This window comes from Tamandua tetradactyla, chromosome 25 (genome assembly GCF_023851605.1).
Source record: "Tamandua tetradactyla isolate mTamTet1 chromosome 25, mTamTet1.pri, whole genome shotgun sequence".
NCBI classification, from domain to species: Eukaryota; Metazoa; Chordata; class Mammalia; order Pilosa; family Myrmecophagidae; genus Tamandua; species Tamandua tetradactyla.
In genome coordinates this window covers 36635128-36662775 of record NC_135351.1, presented here as the reverse complement: position 1 = coordinate 36662775, position 27648 = coordinate 36635128, and the positions used below count along the sequence as shown (strand labels likewise).

General features: G+C 42.3%; 1 protein-coding gene across 1 annotated transcript in view; it reads left to right on the top strand.

Moving 5' to 3' along the window:
* The window catches only part of MAP7 (microtubule associated protein 7), a 197776-nt gene that overhangs the window by 146669 nt on the left and 23459 nt on the right, over positions 1-27648 (top strand). The window contains exons 4-8 of the mRNA XM_077144112.1: positions 9756-9919; positions 10902-11019; positions 13935-14045; positions 18509-18622; positions 23344-23471. Coding sequence (XP_077000227.1) covers positions 9756-9919; positions 10902-11019; positions 13935-14045; positions 18509-18622; positions 23344-23471 — 635 coding nt within the window. The remainder of the gene's footprint in view (positions 1-9755; positions 9920-10901; positions 11020-13934; positions 14046-18508; positions 18623-23343; positions 23472-27648) is intronic.

Below are 27648 nucleotides of genomic sequence, written 5' to 3'. Positions count from 1 at the left end.
AGGTGTGAAGTGAATCTACCTGTTGAAAATTCAGGTGGAGATTTTAGAGGCAACATGGCTGAGTAACTGAGCCCAGAGGTTTTGGGATCAGCCAGTTACTATCCCAGCTTCACTGTTCTCAGACTCTTCTGAGTCTTTTTCTTTATTTGATCTTCAACTCCATTTTGTCTGGTGGTACCATTCCCACATTTGTTACACATTTGTTTTCATTTACCTGATAGGTATTTGTTCATTCTTCATTTTTATGCTTTGACTCTTTGTTTTAGGTTTTTTTTTCTTCTTATCAACAATCCAGCTGGTGTTGTTTTATTTGTTTAAACTTTATTTTTCTCCCCCTGCCGTTTTTTTTTTTTCCTTTTTAGGGGGGTTGGTGGTGTACAGATGGGCACTGGTCTCTTCCAAGGGCTATTTGTTCCATGATTGCCCTTGTTAATGTGGAAATAGTGCTGTACTTTTCCACGCTCTTAGTGGGTACCTTTCAGTCCCACTTGTTGACTATTAAATGAAACTCATTATCTTCTCCTACCAAGATGCTCTAAGTTAAGGCCTGTCATATTTTTACTTTTCCATCCCCACCCTCAAAGGAAATCTTTAGAATGTTCCCTTCCTCAATTCGATGAGCCAGGTTAGACCTTTAAATTCCTTTTTTCTTTTTAGAATTATTATTTGGCATATATGCTCAATCACTATTTTAATAGTCATATAAAAATGAAATTTATTTAAATATAAGGAATCCAAATAATATACGACAAAGCACAGAGATTAAAATTTAACTTCCACAATCAAAGCAAAAAAGAAGCCTGGTTGTCATCCCTCACATATCCTCAAAGGTTGAAAAATATTTGTGTCGTGGGCAGTTGATTGGAAAACATCTTGGAGATCATTTCGTCCATTCCCTTTAATGTAGAATTCAGAGAGGCTGACTGGTTTTCCCAAGGTCACACAGAATCAGTGGCACAATCAAAACCAGAACCTTATTGTGTGTCATTTTCTGAGTCTTCATGGACATTACTGGCTGCCCTGGTTCCCAGTGTCACCAGTAAGCTCTTTTATGTGCTCCATATCTTACTGTGAAACTGAGGCAGCAGGGCTGCGCAGTCCTGAGGCGCTCTAACCCTTCTTTTCCTCACGCATGGAGGAACCTGCACCCACCCGGGCAGCGTAAGGCAGTTCAGGAGCAGCGGCTGGGCTCTCGGTTGTGCAACACTCCTGGGGTAGCCTCCCAGCCCAGCACACTCGAGTCCTCTGTCCTGCCTGTTGTGTGCTGCCCGTGAGTGAAGCTTTTTTCTGTGGCTGCAGAATAGACTTTATTATATTATCATAGAGCTTCGTTTCTATTCTCTGCATTCATGGAGCCCCTCCTACGGGCACAATACTGCTCCACGTGCTTGCTGCGAGGCCCGTTGTCAGTGCTGCCAAGATGACAGCGATGTCACCATTTGAGGAAATTTTAGTATATGTGCTGCTGAAGCGAGCACAAAATTCCCATTTCTTAATGAGAAAATACAAGACCTTGCCATCATCTCTCATCCATAGGGAATGATTTAAATAACTAAACGCTTAGAGTAAATGAACTCTCCATTCTTCTCAAAAGATTGAAATGGTTTGTGTAGTTATCCTTGCATGATAATTTAAAATATTGCACGATCTGTTCATGAGCCTGGCACTCGCCAGCATCCTCTGCAGTAGTGACGGTGCTCTTTGCTGTTTCGGCGTTGTTTGCCTACTCTCTGTGTGGCTGTTCAAAGAAGAGAATTGTTTAAAGAAGGCACTGGAATAGGATCTCCACTTCCTGGTAGAAAATAGAGGCAGGACTCTATAAGTGTTGGATAAAGAAATGTTCTTCCTTCAAAAGATTACTTGGGGATAGAAACATATTATTATAATGTCTAATCTTGTGTGATTTATAGCATAACTTTGGGTACTACCTTTAAATATTCTGAATCGAAATTATGATGATGACTTCAAATGCAACAACAGCTAATATTTATTGAATGTTTACTATGTGTAAAGAACTATTCTAACTACCAAAAGAGTAATTACCCTTTTAATGCCCATGGTAAATATATGAGGAACGTGCTATTTTCATTCATAATTTACCCTGACAGAACTAAGCACAGGGAGGTGTGTAAATTAATCAGGAAGTTGTTCCCAATGAATCAGGAAGTAATTAAGTCACTTAGATATTTTCAAGTTGTGAAAGGTATTATCGTAAGTAAAAAAAAAAAAAGTGGTATATAGATATGACCTTTGCTACGTAGAAAGCAAAATATAAGAAGTGCTCAAGTGTATGGCTGGTCCTATAAGAACAATGGGGAGTCGTAAAGAGATGCCGCTTCTACAGACCTTAAGTGCAGCGTGTTTCCAGATGTTTTGTTGAATTCTCGCCTCCGCATCCCCGAGAAGTTAGTTTAAAATGCAGATTCCTTGGCTCCATTCTAAGACTAACAAATCTAAACGTGAGGGTTGGAGCCCAGGAATCTGTATTGTAATCAGCATACCTGTACCACCGCCACCCATTGCAAAGGTGATTCTAAGATGCTTTCTAAGTATGAGGCTATTGCCTTAGGGGTGGGTCTGTTCCGATAAAAAAACCACGGCCAGTTCCCTAAAGGAGGAGCTGCGGGAACAAAGCTACTGGAGAAGCAGGGTTGGTTTGGGAGATCCGAGGAGGACACTAATCAGTTAGAAGGCAGTGTTGGTTTTGGAGAGCAGTGGGGGGGGGGGGGGGGGGTGAGGCGGGGGGGTGGGAGGGGGGGTAGTAAATAAAGCAAAACACAAAGCCAAGTTTGGGTGGGACCTTAGAAATGAGAGAAGCTTAAAACTAATGAGGAAGCAGAGAGTCACAAATATTCATGAGCAAGAACAAACCTGATGAAAACATGAAGGAAAATTAGCTTGAAAATGGGTTAATTCTTATTTTATTTTACTAATTTTATCCTACCAGTTTTGTTTTTTATAGGTTCTGACTATTTTATAAACATCCTTATTTCATATTTTACCTTATTTAAATAAGGTAATTTGTCCTCTGGCTCTTTACAGGAAAGGTATTTGTTGTGTTCATAAATGGCCTCAAAGAATCTGAAGTTTTCCTCAGGATGGGGTGTCACACCCAAAGCCAAGGTAGTTTGAGGGCTAGGGGTCGTAGAGACAGGATTATCACCGCAATATTCACGGGCCTCAAGGTTCACACCTGTCTTTTCTGCCCCTGGCTCTCAGATACTGTTGGTGGGAGGGCCGAGGACAAAGGGGCCGTGTCTCAGGATTTTAAATGTCCACTCCCTTTCACTCAGCAGCTCCACTGCCACACGGGCGTGCTCACACATCGGCACAGGGATTCATGACAACATGGTGATGTTCCACCGAAATCTGAAATAAGTGAAACACTGGAAATGACCTAGATAACTATCAGTAGGTAACTGGTTGTAGAAAATAAGGCACGTAGACAACATAAGCCTACATAGCCATTAAAAAGATGGTTGGGTTCATGTTTCATGTGTTGGTATGGGAAGGTCTCTAAGATAGATTCAAGGTGAAAAAAGCAGGATGCACAGCAGCGAGTACACTGCGCAACAGGATACTTGGAATATATTTGTTAAAAAAAAGCCAAGATGGATGTAGAATAGAAAAGGGTCTAAGGTAAGGGAAAGGCAGCCCTGTCACCTCTTAATGTTTTGAACTGTTTAAACTTTGACAAAGCTGTAAGTCCATGCTTTTAAATGAGTTAATAAGTTGAAATGTGTAGTGTCCATAAAAACCTACCAGTGGGGTGTACACACCTAGAAGAACCAGAAAGTGCTTTGTGTGTGTGTGTGACCAAAGTGTGTCCGACTCCTAAGAAAGTCTCAGAATTACGCTGTCTTTGTTGTAAAAAAGAAATTTGTGTCAAGGCAGTTAGTACAAATGGCTTATTTAGGATCATTTCACTTTCTCTCTCTGCATTAACAATGGTACCAACCCATGCAATTGTTAGCCACGTGAATGGGATTTAACTACCTCTCTACCATTTTTTTTCTGTAAATCTTTAGTGCTGCAGTCTGTATTTCTGTGATCCATATGCCACCATTTGACTGCGTGGTAAGTTCTCAGAGTTAGTTTGCTTCCTTTATTTTCTACAAACGGATTGCCTCTGCTTACCTACATGAGGGCACCCATCAGCTAAGAAGGTCAGCATTCAGCATCTTTACAGTAAGAAGGATGTGGGGTGGTATTTCTTATGAGGCGAAGACAGATTTGAAGTGTGGCTCATGGGATATCTCATTGCTTTACAGATACAGCCATGTTCTCTTCATTCCCGTATGTATAATTGTACTGTATTACTTTTATTTAATGCATGTTCTTAGAGATTTTTTTAATATATTCAGTCATTCAGTAAATATTTATTGAGCACATGCTGTGTGCTTTTTCTTGAAGTAAATTTGGAACCCATAGGATTTTAGAATTGGAAGGAACCTTTAAGAGTATCTACCATTATCCTCATTTCAGAGAAGAGAAAACTGAACCCTGAGCAATGGCAGAAGGACTAACTCAGCTCGAATTTGTCCTCATCTTTGTCCTTTTGCCCCCCTTTCAGATCTGTCTCCTCAAATGAGTAACTTGGGGAAGGTTTAATGGGGGCAGAAATGCAGCATCTGTAATAGTAAGCATTTAGAGGAAGCTGAAATGTTCTGAATGTCTATTTTCCCCTTAAAATATAGATTATCTTAATCCATATACATGCTTTGTAGTGTCCTCAAGATTTATGTTCTAAATTTTGTTTAGTCACTGTGGCCTACAGTGTTAATAACTCATATTAGTCACTATGGCCTACAGTGTGATAACTAATAACTCATAAAGATGTTATTAGTTATCACAGCTGAAGCAAGCATCATATTTTTAAAAAAACGTTTTGTGAGGTATAGCCCCCGCCCCCAAGATGAAGCAGGAACATATATCTATAAAGAGGAGAACTTCGATCATTGAACAATATTTTTAAATGTTTTTTAATTATAAAATATGACATATATGCAAAACAAAGAAAGAGAAAAGCAATAATTCTCAACACACTTCAGCAAATAGTTACAAAACAGATCCTAGAGTCTGTCACGGCGTTAACATTCCACCATATCAGAGTTTTCCTTCTTGTGGCTCCAAAACACTGGAAACTAGAAGGAATGTTAATATAGTGATTCAGCAGCCATACTCGTTTGTTCAATCCCATTTTCTCTGTTATTCCTCCTCCTGATCCTTTAGTCCTTCTCCCAATCCCGTTCTGACTTTTTCGTGTTGAGAAGGGATGTTCACACTAAAGGATACGGGGAGGAGATTAATTGGTAATTTTGGAGAGGCTGGTCCCTCTTAGTTTCAGGATTTATCTGACCTAGGAACCGTCCAGGAATTCTATGTCCAGGAAGACAAACCTGGTGCATGAAAGCTTTATAGGGTCTCAGTTCAAGCCCTAATGTGTTCTTAGAGTCAACAGGCATGATGTTGGTTGGAGTTTAGCCACACCGTGGCTGTTAGTACTATCTAACTGAAGCTTGCATAGGAGTAGCCTCCAGAATAGCCTCTTGACTTTATTTGACCCCTCTTAGCCATGATACCTCATTTTATTACATATCCTTTCCCCCTTTTGTCCAGAAGAAACTGTTGATCCCATGGTGCCAAGGCCAGACTTATCCCCAGGAGTGATGCTTCGATGTAGTCAGAGAGATTTTCACCCCTGAATGTCATGTCCCATGTAGTGGGGAATGTAATGATTTTCCTTGCAGAGTTGGGCTCAGAGAGAGAGAGGCCACATCTGAGCAACAAAAGAGGTTTCCTAGAAGCAACTCTTAGACCTAAACATAAGAATCTTAGCCACTGCACTACAAAGGCAAGTTTCATGAGGGTAAGCATCAAAATCCAGGCCTTGGCCTATTTTCTTGGGAGTCCCCAATGGTTGAGAGGGTTCTGGGGTTTCCCAGATGGGAAAGTTGTTTGTTTGTTTTTTTAACTTTTTTATTGTATAGTATAATATACATACAAAGCAAAGAAATAAAAAAGCAATAATTTTCAAAGCACTCTTCAAAAAGTGGTTTCAGGATAGAACCCAGAGTTTGTCATGGGCTACCATACGATCCTCTCATATTTTTCCTTCTAGCTGCTCCAGAATATATGAGGCTAGAGGGCTTAAATACTTTATCATCACAGTTGACTTTTTTTCCCTTTTTTTTTGTGAACAATAACATATACAAAAAAGCTATAAATTTCAAAGCACAGCATCACAATTAGTTGTAGAACATATTTCAGACTTCGACATGGGTTACAGTTTCACAATTTTAGCTTTTCACTTCCAGCTGCTCCAAAATACTAGAGACTAAAAGAGATACCAATTTAATGATTCAGCATTCATATTCATTTATTAAGTCCTACCTTCTATGTATAATTTCACCATCACCTTTGATCTTTCCATACCTCTCTTTGGGGTTGTTTAGGCTATGGCAATTCTAAATTTCTGATACTTACTAGAAGGATCTGTCACTAATATGGGGTAGGTAGATGAAACTACCAGATGGGAAAATTTAATAGTTCTTTTTTTTTTCCTTTGGACCCTCAAGGGACTCTACCTATACTCTTTAATTATCAGCCCACCGTAGTCTGAGATGTGTCCTGGTATAACATTAAGCTATACAGAAATACAAGTCCTCATTTCTGTAATGGACTCCAGGAGTTTGGGTTATGAGTTATCCGAACAGGCTTATTTAGATTGTGTTACAGAAAAGCTCTGCTTTTGATCTCTTACAGTTAGCTGAAGGTCTAAAGTACATGCATTGTCATCTTTTACTCTCCCTTTTAATTTACCTTAGATCCAGCCAGATTGGCTTCATTTAAACTCGAATAGAGGCCTGATCTCTTTTTCAGTTACTTTAACTGTCATTGTCTGTAGCTGTGCTAACTTTCAGGGCTACAGCACCCCATTTCTGGGTCATAGGTGTCAGAGTTGCTCAAAGGTCTAGGGAAATACCAGCCAATACACATATGGCTCAGCGTCTCAGAATCTAGGAACACAGCTACAACTTCAGACTAAATGTGGCTGCTGTAAGGGCTTACAGTGAGGCTCCCATTTTCTAGTGTTTTCTGAGAGAGACCTTAGCATAGTTGTTCATTTGTTTCTGGCTTATTTTGCACAACACGTTGTCCCCAGTGTTTATCAGTTTGTTTTGTGCTTCTCGACATCCTTCCTTTTTGTTGCTGCACCATATTCCACCATGTAAATGTATCACCATTCCCCATTGTTCTTCTCAGGCATTGTGTCCTTCGGCTCCCTCCATCTATTGGGCATCATGGATGGTGTCCAAAATAAACAGTCCCTATCTTACAGTATCTTCACTTGGTTGTACAATCAGGAGCACTCTCAATTTTAGTCAGTTTTCATTGGTCCATAATGACAAAACCCAGCAAACTATCAAATCAAAACTACTCCTTATCACTTGTCCCCTCACACCCCATTAGTTGCCCCGGTAGTGCTGTGGTGCTGTTGATGTCTTCCTGCTAACTATTGGCCATCGTATGCATTTTTAGTTTTTCTCCATATCCCTGTACTATTAATTCTTTGTACGTAATCAAACCATTGAAATAGTTCATGCAAGAACTTATTTATAATTGTAGATTTAATCAGTGGGATACATAACACTGTACATCCCCTTTCAAACATATTCACTGTCAAAGTCACAATGATAATTATAAATTATCATTTATATGATAAATTATGGCACTAATAAATTTATAATATAAATTATGGCACTAATTAGTTACCATCACGTCTATCCATTCCCTTGCATTTAGATTCAACCTCTTTGGGGAGCCTTTCCTCCATCTCTAGCTTTTGTGTACCTCTAGGTCTGCTACATTCTAGAGTGTAACCTCTGAGATGACTTTACCAGAGTCCTAATAGTGAAATCATACAGTATCTGTCCTTTTGTGTATGACCTATTTCGGTGTTATGTCCTCAAGGTTCATTCATGGCATGTGCTTCAGGACCTCATTTCATCTTACTGCTGCATAATACTCCTGTGTATGTATCTACCACGTTTTGTTTATCCACTCATCTGTTGAACGACACTTGGATTCTTTCTATCCAATTGTGAATAATGTAGCTATGAACACTGGTGTACAAATGTCTGCTCATGTCACTACTGTCAGCTCTGTCTCGGTATATGCTGATGAACGATGTTTTTTGAATTGTATATTTTCATTCCACTTTTCATATTCTTAAGTCTTACTACGTAGATGGCACCTCCTCCAGACTAAAGTTTTGCTGCTTGTTTCTTCACATTGCTTAGCTGACACAGTGTTATACATTTATGAGGCATTTCCTGTATCTTTGATCAGCTAATTATCTTCTCCCAAATCCTTTTAATACTTACGAGAACCACTGCTATGTTGTAACAAATTTGTTACAGACTTGATCTGGAGGATATCGCATTTTTTTAAAAGTAGGATATCGCATTTTTTTAAAAGTAGGATAAATACAAATGAACCCAAAGAGAAAGGTAGATGTCACATTATTGTTGATTTTTATTATTATTTTTAATTTTATTGTGATAAAATTTTTATAACATAAACTTTGCCATTTTAGCCATTCCTTTTTAGTGTACAATTCAGTGGCATTAATTACATTCAGTGTTATATAATGTTCACTGCTATTTCCAAAACTTTTCCATTGCTCCAAACAGAAGCTTTTCCCATTAAGCAATAATAACTCCTCACTCCTCCTCTCTCCTACCCCTTGTGACTTCTGACGGGATTTCTATCTCTACAACTCTTTGTCCTAGAGATTTCACATCAGTGGAATGATACAGTATTTGTCCTTCTATATCTATCCTCTTTCATTTAGCATAATGTTTTCAGGGTTCTTCCATATGATAGCATGAATCAGCTCTTCATCCCTTTTTATGGCTGAAAATTATACCGATGGATGGATGGATGGATGGATGGATGGATGGATAGATAGATGGATGGATCATTTTGCAAATGGTATAGTGTTGAGGGCATTGAATTAATATCAGACTTGAGGCCAGGGGATGTATTCCTGCACTATTCTAGAACAATAATACACCAAACTAGAGGTTTACATTAGCATATTGAATTGTTAGCATATTCAAGTACGCTGAAAAGCGATTGTCATTTTTCCCTGGAAGTCTGAGCAAGCAGAAGGCTGCTGGGTTAGTATAAATCCAGAGAAGCCCATGTCTGCTGCCCATCGTCTGCTGAGGCCACCCATGCTGTGAAGTGTTTGACCTCTGTTCTAGTTTGCTAGCTGCTGGAATGCAACACACCAGAGATGGATTGGCTTTTAATAAAAGGGGACTTATTTTATTAGTTCTTCAGAGGAAAGGCAGCTGACTTTCAACTGAGGTTCTCTCTTATGTGGGAAGGCATAGGATGGTCTCTACTGACCTTCTCTCCAGGCCTCTGGGTTCCAACAACTTTCCCCAGGGTGATTTCTTTCTGCATCTTGGAAGGCCTGGGCTGAGCTGCAAGCACTGAGATGAGGTATGCTGAGCTGCTTGGGCTGTGCTACATTGAGCGCTCTCATTTAAGCACCAGCCAATTAAGTCAAACATCATTCACTGCAGCAGGCACGCCTCCTAGCCAACTGCAGATGTAACCAGCAACAGATGAGGTTCACTACTGTTGGCTCATGTCCACAGCAACGGAACTAGGTGCCTTCACCTGGCCAAGTTGACAACTGAATCTAACTACCACAACCTCCCTCCTGCTTCCCCCTGCAGCTGCGAGGGAAATAGTCTGGCTGGAGAGAGAGGAGCGCGCCCGGCAGCACTACGAGAAGCTCCTGGAGGAGCGGAGGAAGAAGCTGGAGGAGCAGAGGCTGCGGGAGGAGCGGCGGCGGGCGGCCGTGGAGGAGAAGCGGCGACAGAGGCTCGAGGAGGACAAGGTGGGGCACCCGGGCAGGGCGGGGGACCCTCTGGGTCGGGGGCACGGCTGGTCCCAGAGCTTGTGGGCACGGTTCCCAGGGAGGCCGGCTGTGGGGGGCAGAGCGAGGGTGGGGTGGGGGTTTTCGCCACCGCAGCGGGTGCAGCTGGTCTGGGCTGAGTATTCAGGTCGCGCTGATGGGTGAATTGCGGCCGGGCTTTGCCGCCTAGAGACATTTCCACGTGGATTAGCTCACGTGACCGTTACCCTCTAAGTGTTCCGTGTCAGGTTTTGAGAAAAATGGAATTTGAAACTCTCCTAAATGCTGAAGTTACACACGGTCCTACACCTGCCGACGTCCCGGGCCAGGACTGCCACATCCTCAGAATCCGAATTCCGTCTCTTAAGTCCCGGCCTTCGCTTCTCAGCCTCTGGCCGAGCTGCGGCTGTCCTGGGCCCTGGCCTCGGGCTGCTGTGACAGCACCGGGACGAGTGACTTGAGCAGCGGGAGCTCATCGTCCCGCAGTGTGGGCGGCTGGACGTCCGGAAACCAGTCCACGTTTCCTCTGCCGATTGGGCCCCCGTCACACGGCGTGAAGGGCTGCCCCGTTCAGTTTGGCTTTACTTCAGTTATGACATCTTGGGAGCTCCTGTTTACAAATGAGCCACCCCAGGGGTCGGTGTGAGACGCCAGCCCCGGCCTAGCACCCTTCTGCAGGTGCACGAGCTCACAAAGCGTCACTACCCCCAGCGCTATAATAAGGACCATATGTGAGTGCCTGCTGTAGGCCAGCTCCCTACCAGGAGGGGCCTATGACCCTGCCAGGTTGATCTTATTCCCACTTGAATGATAAGGTGTTGGAGGTCCAGGGAGGTGAGGAAATAGTAATAGGGCCAAAGCTTAAGTACAACCCAAGTCCACTCGGCCTAATGCCATGGAAGCTCCCAACAGCCTGTAGAAAACCACAGCAGAATCTGATGTCAGCTCCTCGCTTCCTTCTAAGGAACGCCATGAAGCCGTTGTCCGGCGTACGATGGAAAGGGGCCAGAAGCCGAAGCCGAAGCAGAGCCGGTGGTCGTGGGGGGGCCCTCTCCACGGGAATCCCAGCTTCCACGTCACAGGTAACAGGCAGCGCCCCGCTCACGGGCCACGTGTTTTCCCTGGGCAGGACAAATGCAGCGGCTTCCTTTTCTAAGTCTGTTTTTGCAAAACAGAAATCCTGCTGAAATAACTAAGCTGCAATTAAATGTCTGCTCCCAGTGGTAGAGGATAAGAGGGTGATGGAAGTGAGAAGATAAGGTTCTCTCTTCCATGGAAGCAAGGCTGCTTTTCTCATTTGTCACAAAAATTCCTTTCAAAAGAGAAAAATCCAGGCCATGTCTCCAAATCAACAGGCTAGTTTCAACTTTACGTTATTTGACATAATTCATTAGCACACGGGGTTTCAGGATTATGGAATAAGTTAACCATGTTTATCATTTTCTCTGAAAGAATCACAGTAGTATTGATTGATGGAAATTAATTTATTAGCAATAGGATTTTATGTCTTCTGTAGTTAACGTATATTGCACGCTACAACTCTGCAAGCTAGAAATTAGTAGGAGATATTGGACCTATTTCCTTCTTGAATGGACTTAAAATCATACTGAAATTCGGACTTAGGGAAAGGCTTGATTTTTGTACTGTAAATTCAATACACCTTGAATTGTACATAGTATATCAGTTCTTTTTCGTTTGTGTGAATCTAATAATTTTTTTAAAATTTATTTTGAAGAATCATTGTGTTGCATTCTGTCCCCAGGTGGTTTTGTTGAATCATCATTCACCTTTCTCAATTTAGCAGGCCTGGACCACCCTTCACCACTTTTGGTGGTGCTAGAAAACCTGACAGACGTCCCTGTGATTGCTGGCTGCCTGACCTCCAGCTAGCACCTCGGGCTGGGGCCAGTGCACCACGTGCCCAGCCACCCCGGCGTGTGTGGGGTCCTGGTGCATGGACCTAGATCTGGTACCTGGGGCAAGTTTCTTAGGCGTGACAGTGTGATACAGGTGACTTAAAGGTGTTGAAATAAATAACTGCACTATGCCACACTTACTTTCTCTTTATTATCTTGGATAAAGCCTTTAAAAAAAAAAGTTAATAAATTACCTGGGCTCAAAATATATCCAATTTGGTTATTTCCCCTCCAATCAATATAGATGTTACCGCTCTTAGCTTTGATCTGATTAACTATGGGTTTTGTTTGTTTGTGCTATTCTTTTTTATTCCTAACATTGAGTATATCTTTTATGACCCTGCTATTTTTTTTGAAACATGAATGCATATCACCACAACTTCCATTCCTATGAGAGTGAACCAAATTTGAAAGCACCTTTTTTTTTCTTGGCTGTTCATGACACACTTGTATTTGATGAGGCACATACCAAATCTGTGATCATAAGGATCATTTACATGTGGCATTTCATTCTAGAGATAGTTTTCCATGCAGTAAAGCTGTCAAGGTATATATTTTCAAATGTTTTTTTCTTTTACTTGGCATCCTGTTTTTACAGATCTCGTAGATATGTGTTTTACAGGTTTTCACACACGTTTGAAGGAATAGAAAGCTGCTTCACCTTAATTCTCTGTGTCTATACACAAAGTTTAATGCATGATCCCTGTTATTGCCACTTAGAGCAAGAGAAGCTGGTGTTGGGTATTTGTGAGCTTTTTATAAGGGGAGAGAATGAAAAGAAAGTTCTGCCAGAACAGAGAAGTTTGTCTGAAAATAATTGGAATTTATCAAAGTTGTCAAAGGCCAAAAAATTATCTGTGAGGTCTTGAGAGCAGGAACTGGCCTTACTCATTTTGAATACCCATTGCTTCACAGCAGTGCTTGGCTCAGTGTGGACATTCAAGGTTTGCTGACCAAGAGACAGATCCTAAAATTTGTTCAGATTCAAGTCATTGCCTTATCCAATAGCTGGTGCATCTGAAACTCTCGGTACTTTTAAAATTAATTCTTCATAAATCCTGTTTTGGATTTGTTTTCTTCAGAAAAAAAAGTGTAAGTCAAAATCATATTATTTATTAAATAATATAATTCGTACATGATAAACCTTCCTAATTCTATCCATTTGTGGCAGATTTGGATGTTTTATTATTCATCACCATTTTGGGAGATGAAAAAACCTAGTCTAGCTCTTTTGCACTTACTTTGAAGTAGTCACTAAATGTTTTTTTAGGGTAATGTGTTACAAATCTGCCTGAGAATGGATCTGCAGGTGGACATGGTTTTCCTCAACCAAAGCAGCATCAGGATCTGTACTGCTATCCCATTACCTAGAGATCAATTTCCTTCTCCTTCTGGGTCCTCTGTGCCTCACATTTCATCTTCAAGGTGTTGCTTTGGACATCTTACCCTGTGTCTTGTCTTCATGTTGGCACTGCCCTTACAGCCTTAATTCATTATCAGTGTGAGTCAAGGATATTTTGTTTTTAAATAAAAGTGCTTCAGCCATAAAAGTGAGTTCTGTGAAAAGATTTGAATGTCAGATGTTGATGGAAGGTTTGCCTCCAGGGTAAAATGACTCTGCAGGCAAAAAAGTATCAGAATATACAGACCCCACTTTGGTTGTTCTCCTAGTGTATGCATTGTTTTATCAGCATCCTTACCACCCCAGGTGGAAAGTCACAGAGGGCTCACCACCCTCCCTTTGCTGCACAATCTGCTTCCAGAAACTTAGTAGCCTTACCTGGCCATCCTTTTGTCATCATCCTTTTGTTGCACTCTAATAATACTCTTGAATTTCCCTGGCTGACAGACTGGTGAACCAAGTATTTGCTTTGCCCAATTAAAAAAAAAAAAAATTGAATTTTTTTTTTTCAAACTTTTAAGTCACCTTTCGAGTGTCCACCTAGAAATCTGTGCTGTTATCAAAGATCTAGTTCCAGAGCCGAAAGCCTCCGACCCTCATTTGTCTTCTCATCAGTGAACCTAGGAGATTGCAGTGCTGCATGCTGGCTGTCAATCAGCAGTGTCTCCGTTTGTTTTAGATCCAGACAGGCGCTCAGTTTCTACCATGAACCTTTCGAAACATGTCGATCCCGTCATTAGCAAGCGGCTCTCCTCTTCATCTGCGACTTTACTAAATTCTCCAGATAGAGGTACAGTCCAAAGGGAAAATAAAAAAGTGTTCTGTCCTTCACTTAATGCTTTTTTTTTCTGGATGTTTACAGATAAAAATAAGCATCTGAAGTTGCTTTCCCTACGTTTCTTAAATAGGAAGAAAAAAGCTTCAGAGTAAAAAAGCAGTAAACGGCTGAGCAGCATTTTCCTTGCGACAAGAACGTTTCTCATTTTAGAACTTGGCTGAGTGATTGCATTTAGCGGTGATGGAAGCGGTGCTTCTCTCAAGTTTTTAGTAAATTTTACAGCTCCAGAAATCGCCCACTTATCCACCAAAATGCAAATAATCTTTGTCGTGAACATTTATTTGACTTCCAGCACACAGTCCACAGGCTTTTCATCTGTACTTTGGGAATTCCAGGCTTTGACTTTCTTAAAAAAAAAAAAACATTCTAAACAATTCATGTTGGTAGATTTCATTTTGCCAATTTATTTCTCATTTACCCGCCCATTTCTAACTGCATTTCTTGTGTGTGACTGGTTTTTGGTGTCCATTCATTTGCTGTTAAGGGATTTGACCTAACTTCAAGGATGTTGTCATTATTATTCATCATTACAGCCTCCTGACAAGTTTAACAATCACAGTCTGCCAGTTAACAATTTATTTGAAGTTTGAGTTTTATTCATTCCATGGATTTACAGTACATGAATGTTGACTTTATTTACAAAGTGAAAGTGTTGTTTTACATTCTTATATTTCATAGAAGGAAAAACTAAGCTTTTAAGATAAGCTACTTGTTTAACATATACCTAAGACAATTTTAAATAAGAAACCGAAGAATTATTGTGCAATATCAAACAGATACTCTTTAAAAGTAACAAGTTGTGGTTACCTTAAGTGTACTGGATTAAGAAACCAATTGGGAAAGTTTCAGTATTTATAGTCTTTAAAAAGTATGTAATTGGGCGGGCCATGGTGACTCAGCAGGCAGAGTTCTTGCCCACCGTGCCAGAGACCCAGGTTCTATTCCTGGTGCCTGCCCGTGCAAAAAGAAAAAGTATGTAATGTGTGCATGTTTGTATGTGTGTATGTGTATGGTATATTTTATATTGTATCGAAGTTTTTATAGTGTCATTGTAATGTACAATATTGTGTGTGTTAATGTTATTTTATAACTAATCTCTTAAAGCACTAAATGTTTGAACAACTTACTATTCTAGTCTTGCCTTTAAAAAATTAGATTTTTTAAAAAATCTAATTTGCCTAAATCATTTCTTCAAAATCAACACTAGTTATGTTATCAAGTTAGGAGGACTTTCATATGTTAGAGAAAAGAATTATGAATTAAAATGCCTTTCTATAAATCGTTCTTATTTCAAACCCACTCCCTTAATATAATGTGAAATATAGCACGTGACTGTTATCTTTCAGTTGTTTATTCATCTTTTCTTCAGAATTGAACCCTGTTCAGCACTTTAATGTCCTACTTTTGCGAACCAGGGAGTGAGACAAACTGCAATTAGAGTTTTGCCGTTAAACCTTGCTTACTGCCTGCTGCGGTCCCATAGCTGAACTTGGGGTACGGGAGGAGGGAGTGGACCATTTCGTGCCCACCCTTCTGTACAGTGGCCGTGCCAGATTGTCCATGTAGAGGGGAAATGAAAAGGGATTCTGTGCGCGCTGCGGGGTGGCGTCTGATTGGATATTGTGACGATGATGGGCTCCTAGAAGCAGGCGGGATCTGTTGGCTGGATCACCTGCTCCCGCCGGGCCTGACCTAACGTCCTCCAGGCCGTTGTAGCAGAAGAGGGACAGGACAGAATCCCCAGCTGTCGCCCCTGTTGTTGCTAAGACACGTCTTCAGAGCCTTCCTCGGTGGCTGTTGTTCCTGGGCTTGGCTCCTTCGGGGGAAGTTAGAACTGGAGTTCGACACCAGGGTTATGGAGAGTCCAGTGACCAGTTCAGAGCTGGGGTCAGGAAGCTGCCCTTTCAGTCACAGCACAGGCCTAGGAAATTGCACATAAGCTGGACTGATAGGGCACCAAGGGGGCACACTGGATGTGGAAATTCTGCTTTTCTGCCCCGCTATCACAAGAACTGTGAACCAGTTATAAAGTCTAATAAATTTACACTGGAGGAAAGATTCAGTTCATAGAGGGGTCCAAGAAGCTTTTTTTGAAAATTGTTTTAAAGTTAAAAATAGAAATTCTTCTGAATTTGAACTTCCCCAATTATAAATTTAAGTAACTTCGTTAATTTTCTTTGCTGCTATCTATTTTTACAAGTTAGCTGTGCTTTGTTATCTAATTAGAAAGCATTCTTCTCACATTATTAAATTAGGAGGTCTCTATAGACAAACCTATCTAGAGATTCATATATCATTTACCTAATTGTTTAGGGTTTTTCAGCCCTACAGCACAGACCTTAAAAACAGTATTAAATTAAGTCTCCGATACCATCCAGGCTGACACAGCTGGAGTGCATCTGTACAGCTTTAGTGGTTCTTAAAAATATTGAGCTCTTCCCCAGAATATGTTTATGTTTGGAGTAAGTGCCCCTTATTCCAGGAAGACAAAAAGAAACGTAAGGAAAAAATTGAATGCCACTGATGCACATTCTATCTTAATGAGATTGAATTGATTAATCAGCAAACAGGACTAGAGGGTGAGGGGAAATGAAGGAACAGCCCAGGCTTTGGTCTGGAAGAGGCGTGGCCAGGGGCTGGGCTCTGTCTGGTAGGCGCGTTTACTGAGTACAGGCATGGGAAAACCGTCCCCATGGCCAGATTTGTACAAGGAATCTCTTTGGATTTATTTTAAACACAGGTTAAAAGTGGGTCTTTAAAGATTTTCATTGGAAGCAGAATCTTTGGTTGATGCCTGATGGCCCACTTTACAAGTAAAGTCACAGAACTTCTTAATGGAGGACAAAAGAGAACCTTGTCTGTGCAATGACAGCCTCTCTCTAAAGTTCTCGACCACATCCACCCTACAGAGTGCGAGAGAAGGAAACACTCATCTCTTTCTCCTTCTCTTCCTCTTCTACTGAAAATCGACTTCTGTGGAAGATTCTCAACTAACCCTACTCACTGGATGTTTTCATTCTGTGAATGTATTCTAATTTTAGGCTCAGTGAGTTCTGTTGCTGCTACACACACACACACACACACACACACACACACACACACACACACACACACACACACACACACACAGGCTGGCATGCTATAGTTTATAATAGCACTTACCCCATGATGTGATCTACTAACTGTATAATTGTTATAGCAGTTTCTAGAACAGATCTTTTTATTAAAGTCTAAATATGAAATGTTTTAATTTATCCCTAAAAAGTCTCCTAAAAAAATGGAAAAGCTAATGAATCTTTAGTGCTTAAATTCACCAGAACCTTGATCGAAGTAACCACTCTTTTTAAATAAACTCAAGTATTGGAAGTTAGTGCTTCCTTCCAAGTAGGAGCAAATATTTTCAATAATAGAACTTAGCGTTTTATAGCTTTTTATTAACTAAAACTAATTTCCTTGACTCTAAATGCTATTCCTTTAACATATGAACATATGAGTGTGTATTCTAAAATAGACATGTATAATCACTTTAATAATAGTTGTAGGATATTGTAAGAGTCTCACTTGATATTTAGATAGCCTCATCTATGTTGTCAAAGGCCGTCACTGGAAACCCTTGATATAAGCAAAGTGATTAATTTATAATTGCTGTGCATTTCCTCCCAGTGATCCTGCCAAGCCATGATATAATTTAGGACCATACTTTGTTGCATAGTTTTAAATTTGTTTTTTTCAATTCTTCAAGTACCTACTAGTGATTTCCAGAATTATGTTTATATTAGATTCTGGCTTTTCTGTTTAATTTGATCTTGCTTCAGCCTTAGCCTTTTGGCTTCTCAGCCAGAATTTTTATGCAGTTGCCAAGCAGCGAGCTGTCAGAATCTCAGCTTGCTGTATAAGTCAGAAAGGAAATCCCATACAGAACTTCTCTTGAGGGCTCTCTCCAAGTGTTATAACTAATTTTTCCCGTAATTGGAGATCAGACATAATTTATTGGGGACCCAGCCTATCTTTTAGATAAACCCTGCCTTCATTAACTTGCCCAAGCCTCTGTTACTGTTAATATTCAAGCCCTTTGTCCAAAGTCTGTGCTCCCTCGCCACTGCGGGGTATCCTTCAGATAGGTGTGACCTGGGGTCAGCAAGATCTATGCCAGGCTTGTGCGACACCAGAGGAGGGCGGCCAGCAAATTGTGGGTCTTAAAGCTACCTTAGAGCCAGCTACAAACCTGACATCTCCAAGAAAACAGCATAAGGAGTGGCAGGGTTCCTGGGGCCCTGAGCCTCGGCCAGCTGCCCACCCTCCCGGGAGGGCCTGGTCTCTGGCCAGCCCCACACGTGGACATGCGATGGGGGTGCTCTGCTCCCCCTGGCCCCTGGGAAGGATGCCTCTAACATCTCGTTTGTGGTGACGTCTAGCTCGCCGCCTGCAACTCAGCCCCTGGGAGAGCAGCGTCGTTAACAGGCTCCTGACGCCCACGCACTCGTTCCTGGCCAGAAGCAAAAGCACAGCCGCCCTGTCTGCAGATGCAGGTAAAATGCCACCGCGGGACTTCCCTGGGGAGGCAACAACCCCCTTTCGAGGCATTGCTCAGCAGCCAGCCTTCATCCAGTCACGCTTTGGGTTTTTCCTGACACGTGCCTCTCGGCTCCGGGTGGAACGGCTCTGGAGAGGTGTCTGTTGGTGTCGTTGGTTTCAGGCCTCTGGTGTTGTTTCCTTTTCCAAGTCTGGACACCAGATGCCGGGCAAACAAAGCCTGCACCTCCCTGAGATCCGATGGCTTCAGGTGCTTCTGCCCCTTCACAACGTTTCCAGAAAAAGAAAAAGCATCCCTTCCCTGCCTTTCTTTCTGCACCTGCATCGAAGCACATGACCAGAGATTGAAATAACTTCATGCTGAATAATAGTGATGGCCTTGGGAATAAAGTCAAAGCACAAGACTAGTACTTAAGCATATGGTTTCTTACTGGCCCTGGACTAGCCTCTTGTGCTCTGGGCTAGCCTTTTATATGGAACTGAGGAGCAGTACCCTTCCAGGGCACCAAGAGTTGTGGGGCTTTGCAAATATGTAAAACCTGCCAAGTACTAGATATCATAATTAGCTACAACTCTTCTACTTGTTTAAAATGCAAAACACTGCCTCAATGAGCAGGTTAATTTAATAAGTTCTCCTACAGCCTGCATCTAGTTGGAAAGATGGGTACATTCCAGGGTTTTGGTGGCATCTCTCCCGTAGTGAGCCAATTCAGGTTTCCCGAATATCTCCGGGCAGTCGGAATATCTGTGTGACCGCCCGCCAGCCTTCATCCTTGGCAGTTGGGACAGTGCCCGCCCCTAAAGTCCCTTTTAAAAGCACTTTGCCTCTGCAGGCAGGTTCATCAACCATGTTTGTAAATCATTCCTGGTGGTTTGGGGTGCCCCGTGAGCTTTAACTCTCATTCTCGTAATAACAAGTGGGGTATCTGCATCACCAAGACACAGAAACCAAGTAACTTAGACTAGAGCCTCCTGGAAAGGCAGCCGTCGAGGTCCTGAGCGCACTTGCCCCGGGTAATGCCTTGTGTACAATTGTGTGGTCAGCGGTCGGGGCCACAGGGTTCCGTGCTTTCCATAAAGTAACCCTCCTGTCCTTGGAGCTGTCCCTTACAGCATCTGAGGCTTTTCTACAAGGGAAAATATGGCTTAGTTAAAAATAGTTTATTTTTCATGCCCACAAATTTGCTACTTTAATACAAGTCAAGAATGTTTTCATGGTCAGCTAATAGAAGAACCTGCAAAATTGCTTTTCAGTCCCCTTTCGTAGGCTGTATGTAATTGACGGCCATCTTACTTCTGAATCTCCATGTTGTATGTTGTTTTGTGCTGAAGGACTGCCTTGTAGCTAGAAAATCGTCTTTCCTTCCTGTTTCTGTCATCACTAATTCTTGCTAATTCTTTCACTCTTCCTCTAGTCTTTCCCAACACCATTTCCTCATTTTCCCCCCATTCTACCTGCCCGCCTTCCTTCCCCCCTTCCTCACTGACGTGCCCAGTCAAGGTGCTTTTCATGTGCTCACTGGCTCTCCGCGCTCCACAGCTCCCCGTTATCCTTTGCACAGCTCGAACATTTCTCTAACTCGTGTTACTGTGAGCCAGTGCACGTCTCTGAGGTGCCAGTTTTTTTAATGCGTTCCCTGGGCTGTGGTTACTATTGCATTGGTACAGACTATGCTTAAAGGACCAAAACTCTTGGTTTTTAAAACATGCCCATGTGGAATTGTGTATGTGAGCATCTCATCCAGCACCCTTGTCAGAAACACTTTTTCCGTCACTTTTATTTTTCCGTCTACTCCCCTTTTATTATCTGTTCCCCTTGGTTTTTCTTTCTCGTCTCCCCATTTTAGTGTTGTCCCTTGAATTCATCTGAATCCCAGTTGCCATTGACAAGAGAGTGACCTCCACCTGGAGCTTGGGTTATATGAGCAGGTGGAAACAGCCATCCTTCCCTCAGGGGCTGTTCGTGATGGCGGACCCCCCAAGCATCCAGTCAGAGCCATCTTGGGTTGGAAATTGGAGTCTCACACCTCTCATCTGCTACCCCTCCTTCCGGTTGACTTTCCCCTTTCCATTTTTGCAGGGCGCTTAAAATGCATGTGTTTATTAGAGCTCAGGATTAAATTAGTTAATACATGTAAAAGGCTTAGAATAGAACCTGTGCGTAGTACTATTCCATTATGCTATTTTTCTGTTATACTCTAAGCCATACTCCAGCCACCCAAACTGCATCATCTTTCTCCTGCACCTGCTGTTCATATAAAACATCTTGAATGAGGGCACTTCATTCATGGACTTGCTCCCAAGAGTAGGAGGAAAGACAGATGTTGTAAAAGTCCATCTCAAAGAATTTCCATGAATAAGTTTCCATGTTTAATTAAACTATAAACTTTGGGGTGGAGGGGGACTCCTGGGAAAAGAAATAATAACTCTGTCTTGCTCTTACTATTTCTTCAGGTGGGCAGATTTATTAGAATAGTTGATTTAAAGGTTTCAGAGTTCGAGTAGGAGTTGCTGTTCAGAGCAGCAATGAATTCCATGAAACTCAGCACCCTTAGGAGGACTTTATAATGTTTATAAAGTATAGTTTATAAATGGTTTGTATTTATAAATAACTATTTATAAACATCAAGAAAGTGATCACTGAACAATTAAACGTGAGGATTTTTCTGAGGCTGTTTTCGCCCATGTTTAGTATGACTTTGGCACTAGAATAAAAGATAAACAAGGAGGCGTGATGAGACTGACCTAGGTGAGACGTATCTCAGGAGCTGCACCACAGATACCTCTTGAATTTGCTTTTTCCACGAGTGGAAGAAGACATCGTATTTCTGGGCTCCGTTCCTTTCTCAGCGTCAGACTGAAGACCTCAGAGCAGGCCTGTCGCGCGCTGAGTGAGCCCTGGCCGCGCACTGGCCCATGTGTGCTGTCTGGGTATTAATCCCGCTCCCGTGCCCAGTGCCGGGGTGCCAGGCCCCATGCGCCCCTTACTGACGTGAAAGGTTTTTGCATGAGCGAACTTGCTCCTTGCCTGGGGAATGCAGATGCTTTGTGGTGGCACTTGAGATAATTTTCCAGTCATTTCCCCTGTGACTGTTCTCCTTTCTCACCCCACAAAAGAGCCCTCCCTCACCATTAAGATAAAAGAAAAGCTTTATATCAATTCCCAAGTAAGATGCAGACATTCTTGTAAAGAGAACTGCAAGAAAGCACAGTGAGGCTTATACCGAGGAAATAGGACTCTGCTTGCAGATGATGGGAAAACAGAGCGCAGCTGCCAATTCTCGTCGTTGTCTGACCGTTCAGTGACAAGGTCCTGGGAGGCAGGTAGGAAAGAGAGCATGGTAATAGAGGTGGCGTCTGACATGCTGCCCATCCTTGGAGTAAACCAAAAGAACAATTAAATATTTTAAGCTTCTGTAATTCTGATATTAGATCACCACAGGTTTGCCCTGTGAACTTGGGAGTTAATCCTTTATTAATTTATTTGTTAAATAAATGTATTAAATTTGCTAATACTGTTACATTCAGCTGGCATAAGGGTCTCCTTGAAGGGTTGCTACAATGCGTAGAATTGGGTAAAATCACTTTGTAACGTGGCCCAAATCCAAATACGTAGGATTCTCCTCAGTAGTCATGTTTGTCTTATTGTTTGCTTAGAAAACAAGGTTTTTGGATGAGATTTTAACCTGAACCTTGGAACCTTAGTGCCCTCACTTTTGATACCTATGCAGTGTTATCTGAATGCCTTTAGAAACACTGTTGCTCAGAATAACTTGATTAGTCTCTGTGTTTCTTTGAAGGTGGGTGGTCCAGAAGCTATGCATATTTAAACATTTGATTAAGAAATTATTTCACCTAGATTAAGAATGCAAAAGCTATTCATGATTCAACCTTATTTTTGCATTTCTAACATTCTTACGTTCTCTTCACTGTTGTAAACAGTTATGCTCCCCATATGTTCTAATGCTGCTTCTTACGAACCATCAAATGCCTTGGCATTTGGGAAGATCCAGAAGCACGCATTTGATTTGCCTTTAAGTACCTGAAACATTTGCAGGTTTTGGTTTTTTTTGTTTTTTTTTCCTGAAAATTATGTTATCCTTGTAACAACTCTTACCAGCTGCTAAGACTTGGTCATTTAACATTTTTAGGTCATTTAACATTTTTAGAAATTCAGTTGCATTTTTTTCTCCACTGGCCATTGAACTTTACTCCCTAAATAGTTTTAGTATATCTTGCTTGCTTGCTTGCTCACTTCCTCGCTTTCCACCTTCGGCTCCATCTGAAAGCTAATTAGGGAAAATCTGATTATAAACCAGTCCTTATATAAAAGTATCATATCATTAATGCAGCATTTTACCAGAACCATCATGTTATAGGAACATAAGGCCCTTGTCAGTGCTCCATTATTACTGGATTCCATCTATACCTTTAATTTGTATTCTAAGGTTAAATGTATTATTGATATAAATAATGCATTACAGCTCTGAACATGCCTTCCTTGTGGACGCTGCGTAACCCGCAGGAGCGGAAGGAGAGTTGAGTGTGATGGTTCTGGGGGCCTTTAGGTAATAACAGCTTCTCCTGCTTTTCTCTCTGTTTCTGCTTTGCTCCTCTTCCTGAACCTGCCTTTCGCTTTCCTCCACCTGCCCCTCTGGCGCACTTGCGTGTAAAACAATCACCTGCACCCTAGTCATCCCCATTTGTCCTCGTTCAGCATCCTGCAGCCCCATCAGCATCATGCCCTACAAAGCTGCACCCTCTAGAAACCCCATGGAGCGACCCCGACTCTCTGTGACGGCCCCCGAGGGCTCTGCGCGCAGGAGGACGGTCCCTGGCACAGCGGTGAGTGGCAGTGGGAGCGGCCCGGCGCACCTGGGGGCAGGTGCCGTCAGCACACAGAGTGGACGCCGAGGCGGGGCATGAGCGTGGGAGGAGAGTGCTGTCCACACCTGCGTCAGGCTGGGGGGTCCCGGGTCCCTGCACCTCTCTCCACAGGGCGGCTTTGGATCCCTCCGGACGTTAGGACTGAAAAGGACTGTTTGCTGTTTATGCAAGCATGTGTGAGTGCCCAACTCTCCTGGGGCACCTTCGCAGGAAAAAATTGCAGCGCCAGGAACTTTTGTTTTTGAGATTAAGAGAACCAGAGGGCCTTTGACAGAGAAAGGGGCCTGACTGCTGACTCGGCACTTTGATTCCAGCCATGTTGAGAAGCTGGCTGAACCCTAAGTGGGGGGTCACTAAACAGCAAGTTCAAGAACATTTACCTACTAAGCCAATCCCCGTGGGCCCAGAGCTTAAGTACAGTGAAAAAGTATTTTGAAAACACTTGTTGTTTGCTAAGCAGTTAATTCTTGAAAGGCCGTTGGGGCTGTGTTATAAACTGAAATTCTGCTAAGCTAAGAATATAATTTGTACCTGTTACAACTGGTAAGGTGGCTAACTTGAATTTTCACCATGCTGTAAATGTCATGATTCAACTGGATGTCTCATGGGAGCTTGCTTCTTTGTTTTAAACTCTGATTATTTTGTATCTGTTGAAAGATACTAAATTGTTCTGTAATCTGAAGACATTGTACTTCCATTTTAAAGAACTGGCCCGTCCACCAGCTCAGCTCTCACAGCCTCTCTCCCATGACAGTGGTGTGAACGATTTAATGAAAGACTGGGACAATATTTTTAAATCTTGACTTCCCAGTGCTATTGAGATTTATAAAACTGATGGGTACTTAAAAGGATTTCACATAGACCTTTGAGGATAATTCAGGGGTTGTAAAAATGTGATGATTTTGCCTACAGGCAATTTTCTTCCAAGCCCCTTCAGGCTTTCAGGAATCAGTCTGTAATTCCTGATTGAGTCACACCTCCAGTCCCTTGAGGCAAAGGTGAAATTTCCTTTGATGTCTGCAGAGTTTTAATTTATTAGCGTCTTGGTACCTCAGAGATCCCAGCTGTGGCCAAAAAGCAAGGATGGCTTTAGCCCCAGACACTAGATACTAACTGGGGAGGGAAAAATTTACCAAAGTAAAATTTCTTGTTGAATAAAAACGAAAGTTAGCGCTCCACGATGGCAAGATGAGGCCAGCCCTTGGGCAACGGATTAAATGGGACAGATTTGTCATCACATGATCCAAGCTTCCACTTTCCTCCCACATTTTCTTTTCTTCTGCCTTCCTCTTTCCTTGATTGGTTTATTATCCTTCTTTTCACCTCTTTATACCTAAATACTTAGCCAGATACCTACTGCCTGAAAGTGAGTCCAGGGGTCATTTATACTCTGGCACTATGCATCCAATTCAGTGGCAGTTAGCCTCACATGGCTACTGCGCTCTCAAAATGAGACTAACAAACTGATTATTTTTTTGTGGATAAGATTTAGCATGCAGACATACAAACACTGTTAGCATACAAACGTTCCATATATGGGGTACAATTAATGGCTCACAATATCATTGCGTAGTTGTGTATTCATCACCGTGATCATATTGTTTTAACATTTACATTATTCCAGCAAAAGAAATAGAAAAGAAAAAACTCGTACATACCATACCTCTTACCCCTCCCTCTCATTGACCACTAGTGTTTCCATCTACCCAATTTATTTTGTCCCCCCATTATTTGTTTATTTTGTATCCATATTTTTTATTCATCTGTCCATACCCTGGATAAAAGGAGCATCAGACACAGGTTTTCACAATCATACTCACGTAAAAGTTATATCATTACACAGTCATCTTCAAGAAACAAGGCTAGTGGAACACAACTCTACAGTTTCAGGTACTTCCCTCTAGGCAGTTCAATACACCATAAACTAAAAAGGGGATATCTATATAATGCATAAGAATAACCTCCAGGATAACGTCTTGACACTGCTTGAAATTTCTTATCCACTGATACTTTATTTTGTTTTATTTCTCTCTTCCCCTTTTTGGTCAAGAAAGTTTTCTCAATCCCTTGATGTCGGGCCCCATCTCATTGCGGGATTTCTATCCCATATTGCCAGGGAGATTTATACCCCTGGTAGCCATGTCCCATGTTTGAGGGGGTGAGGGAGTGGGCGATGAGTTCACCTGCTATGTTGGCTTATAGAGAGCAGCTACATCTGAGCAACAGAAGAGGTTCTCTGGAGGTGACTCTCAGGCCTAATTTTTAAGTAGGCTTAGCCTGTCCTTTGCAGGAATAAGTTTCACAGGGATGAACCCCAAGATCAAGGGCTTTGCCTATTTATTTGGTTGTCCCCACTGCTTGAGAGAATATCAGAAATTCTACAAATGGGGAAGTTGAATAGGTCCCCCGCTGTCCCATTCCCCCAAGGGGGCTTTGCAAATACTTCTTCATTCACTGTCCAGATGACTCTGGGACTCATCAGGGCATCACACTAACCTGGACAAACCAACAAAATCTCATGCCCTAGTCAAGAGTTCACATATTCACGGGGTTCCACTTCACCAGCTATGCAACTTAAATTAGGAAATGCATTACCCACAATATAAATTTGCACCAAGTAAACATCTCTTCCTTTAGTCTCACACAGAAGTTGAAGGTTTAAAATATGGATGATATCATCCTTTACCCTGTGTTCTGATATACCTTAGCCCTATCTGGATCAGCTTCATTCATATCTCTATTCAATGTCTGAACACTTTTTCAACTTTTTAAACAACAAACTGATTTTTAAATTAATTTAGATTCAAGTTCAAATGGCCCCAATTGAGCACTTGAAATATGTTTAGTGAGATGAAGGAGCTGAATGTTTCATTTTCTTTACTTATAAATAATTTAGCCCTAACTTCAAATAGTTCCATGTGGCTAATGGCCACCACATTGGAATACATGGGAACTTTCCTGACCAATAGAAGTTTCTGTTGGTCAGCACTGCCGTGCAGTACCCGTCAGTGTGTCATCTCCCTGGGGGATATTATTTATTCTAAATCTTACCTCTAGTTGGAAAACTATAGTCATCCTCTTGCTGGCAGGTGGTGCTTGGTTTTGAGTACAGGACCCCTCCAAGACCTGAGACCGTCTTGCGTTATCTGCCTCCCCCATGGCAGTGGGTGGCTTTGCCCCTGTCCGAGGTTGGGTGAGCTGCAGGAGGCAGTCCGGCTCACTGACATAGGCAGGTTGCTGTGTGTGTTTCCCCAGCCCCAGCCCCAGCCCCAGGCGCGTGGGAAGCGGTGAAGGGAGAGATGGATGGATGCATAGACCACGGGCTGTGTGTACAGGTCAGGATGGGGTCAGGAGCATCTTCACCTCTGTAGTCCCAAGTGGGTGTTTGGGCACCAAGACTAATGAAAGGAAATTTAAGGTTATTAAAAAAATAAAATATAAAAAAAAGACCACCCACCTGAAACGTGGTTCTTACAAATGTGAAAAGCCACATCAAAGGAATACAGTATAAGAGTAGAGTCTAGAAAACTGACGACATTGAAAACTAAGGCAGTTTTCTCAGTTATGGAGCAATTCTCTAACCTACTTCTCCCCTGCTCCCCCTGCTCCCCCTGCTCCTCGGTGATTAAAGGGAAGGCAGCTTTGGGAGAAAAAAAATTGTCTCAATGATGCTTTAATAAAAAGGCAACTCTCTGAGGGTTTGTATACCGTATATGTAGGTTCATTCTCTGACCCCTGTCTTATCAAGGCCCGGATGATGAAGTTATTCCCTGAAACCCTCACATCACGAATTGTCCTTCCTGATTTATTTTCCCATCCAGATCTCCCCTGCATCTGATTGCAACCAAATGAAACTGGTTTGCGAGGGTGAAAATGGCACTTGAGGTGCTTTGCCCAGGCCTTCCCTGGGGACTAAACTGCTAGAAATGTAACTGCCACCTGGGCACTTGCCAGCGAGGCCCCACAGCTAGGCGCGGCTGCTACTGCCCATGTGTGCCACTGTCCTCTGCGGCCCACCTCCTGCCCTCGCAGGCCAGGGGCCGTCGTGCAGCTGGCACCCTAAAGCTCGTTCCTGCCCCCTTCTCCTTTGTACCATTTAGAAAATCCAGGAAAACACTGAGTATTCATGACCCTT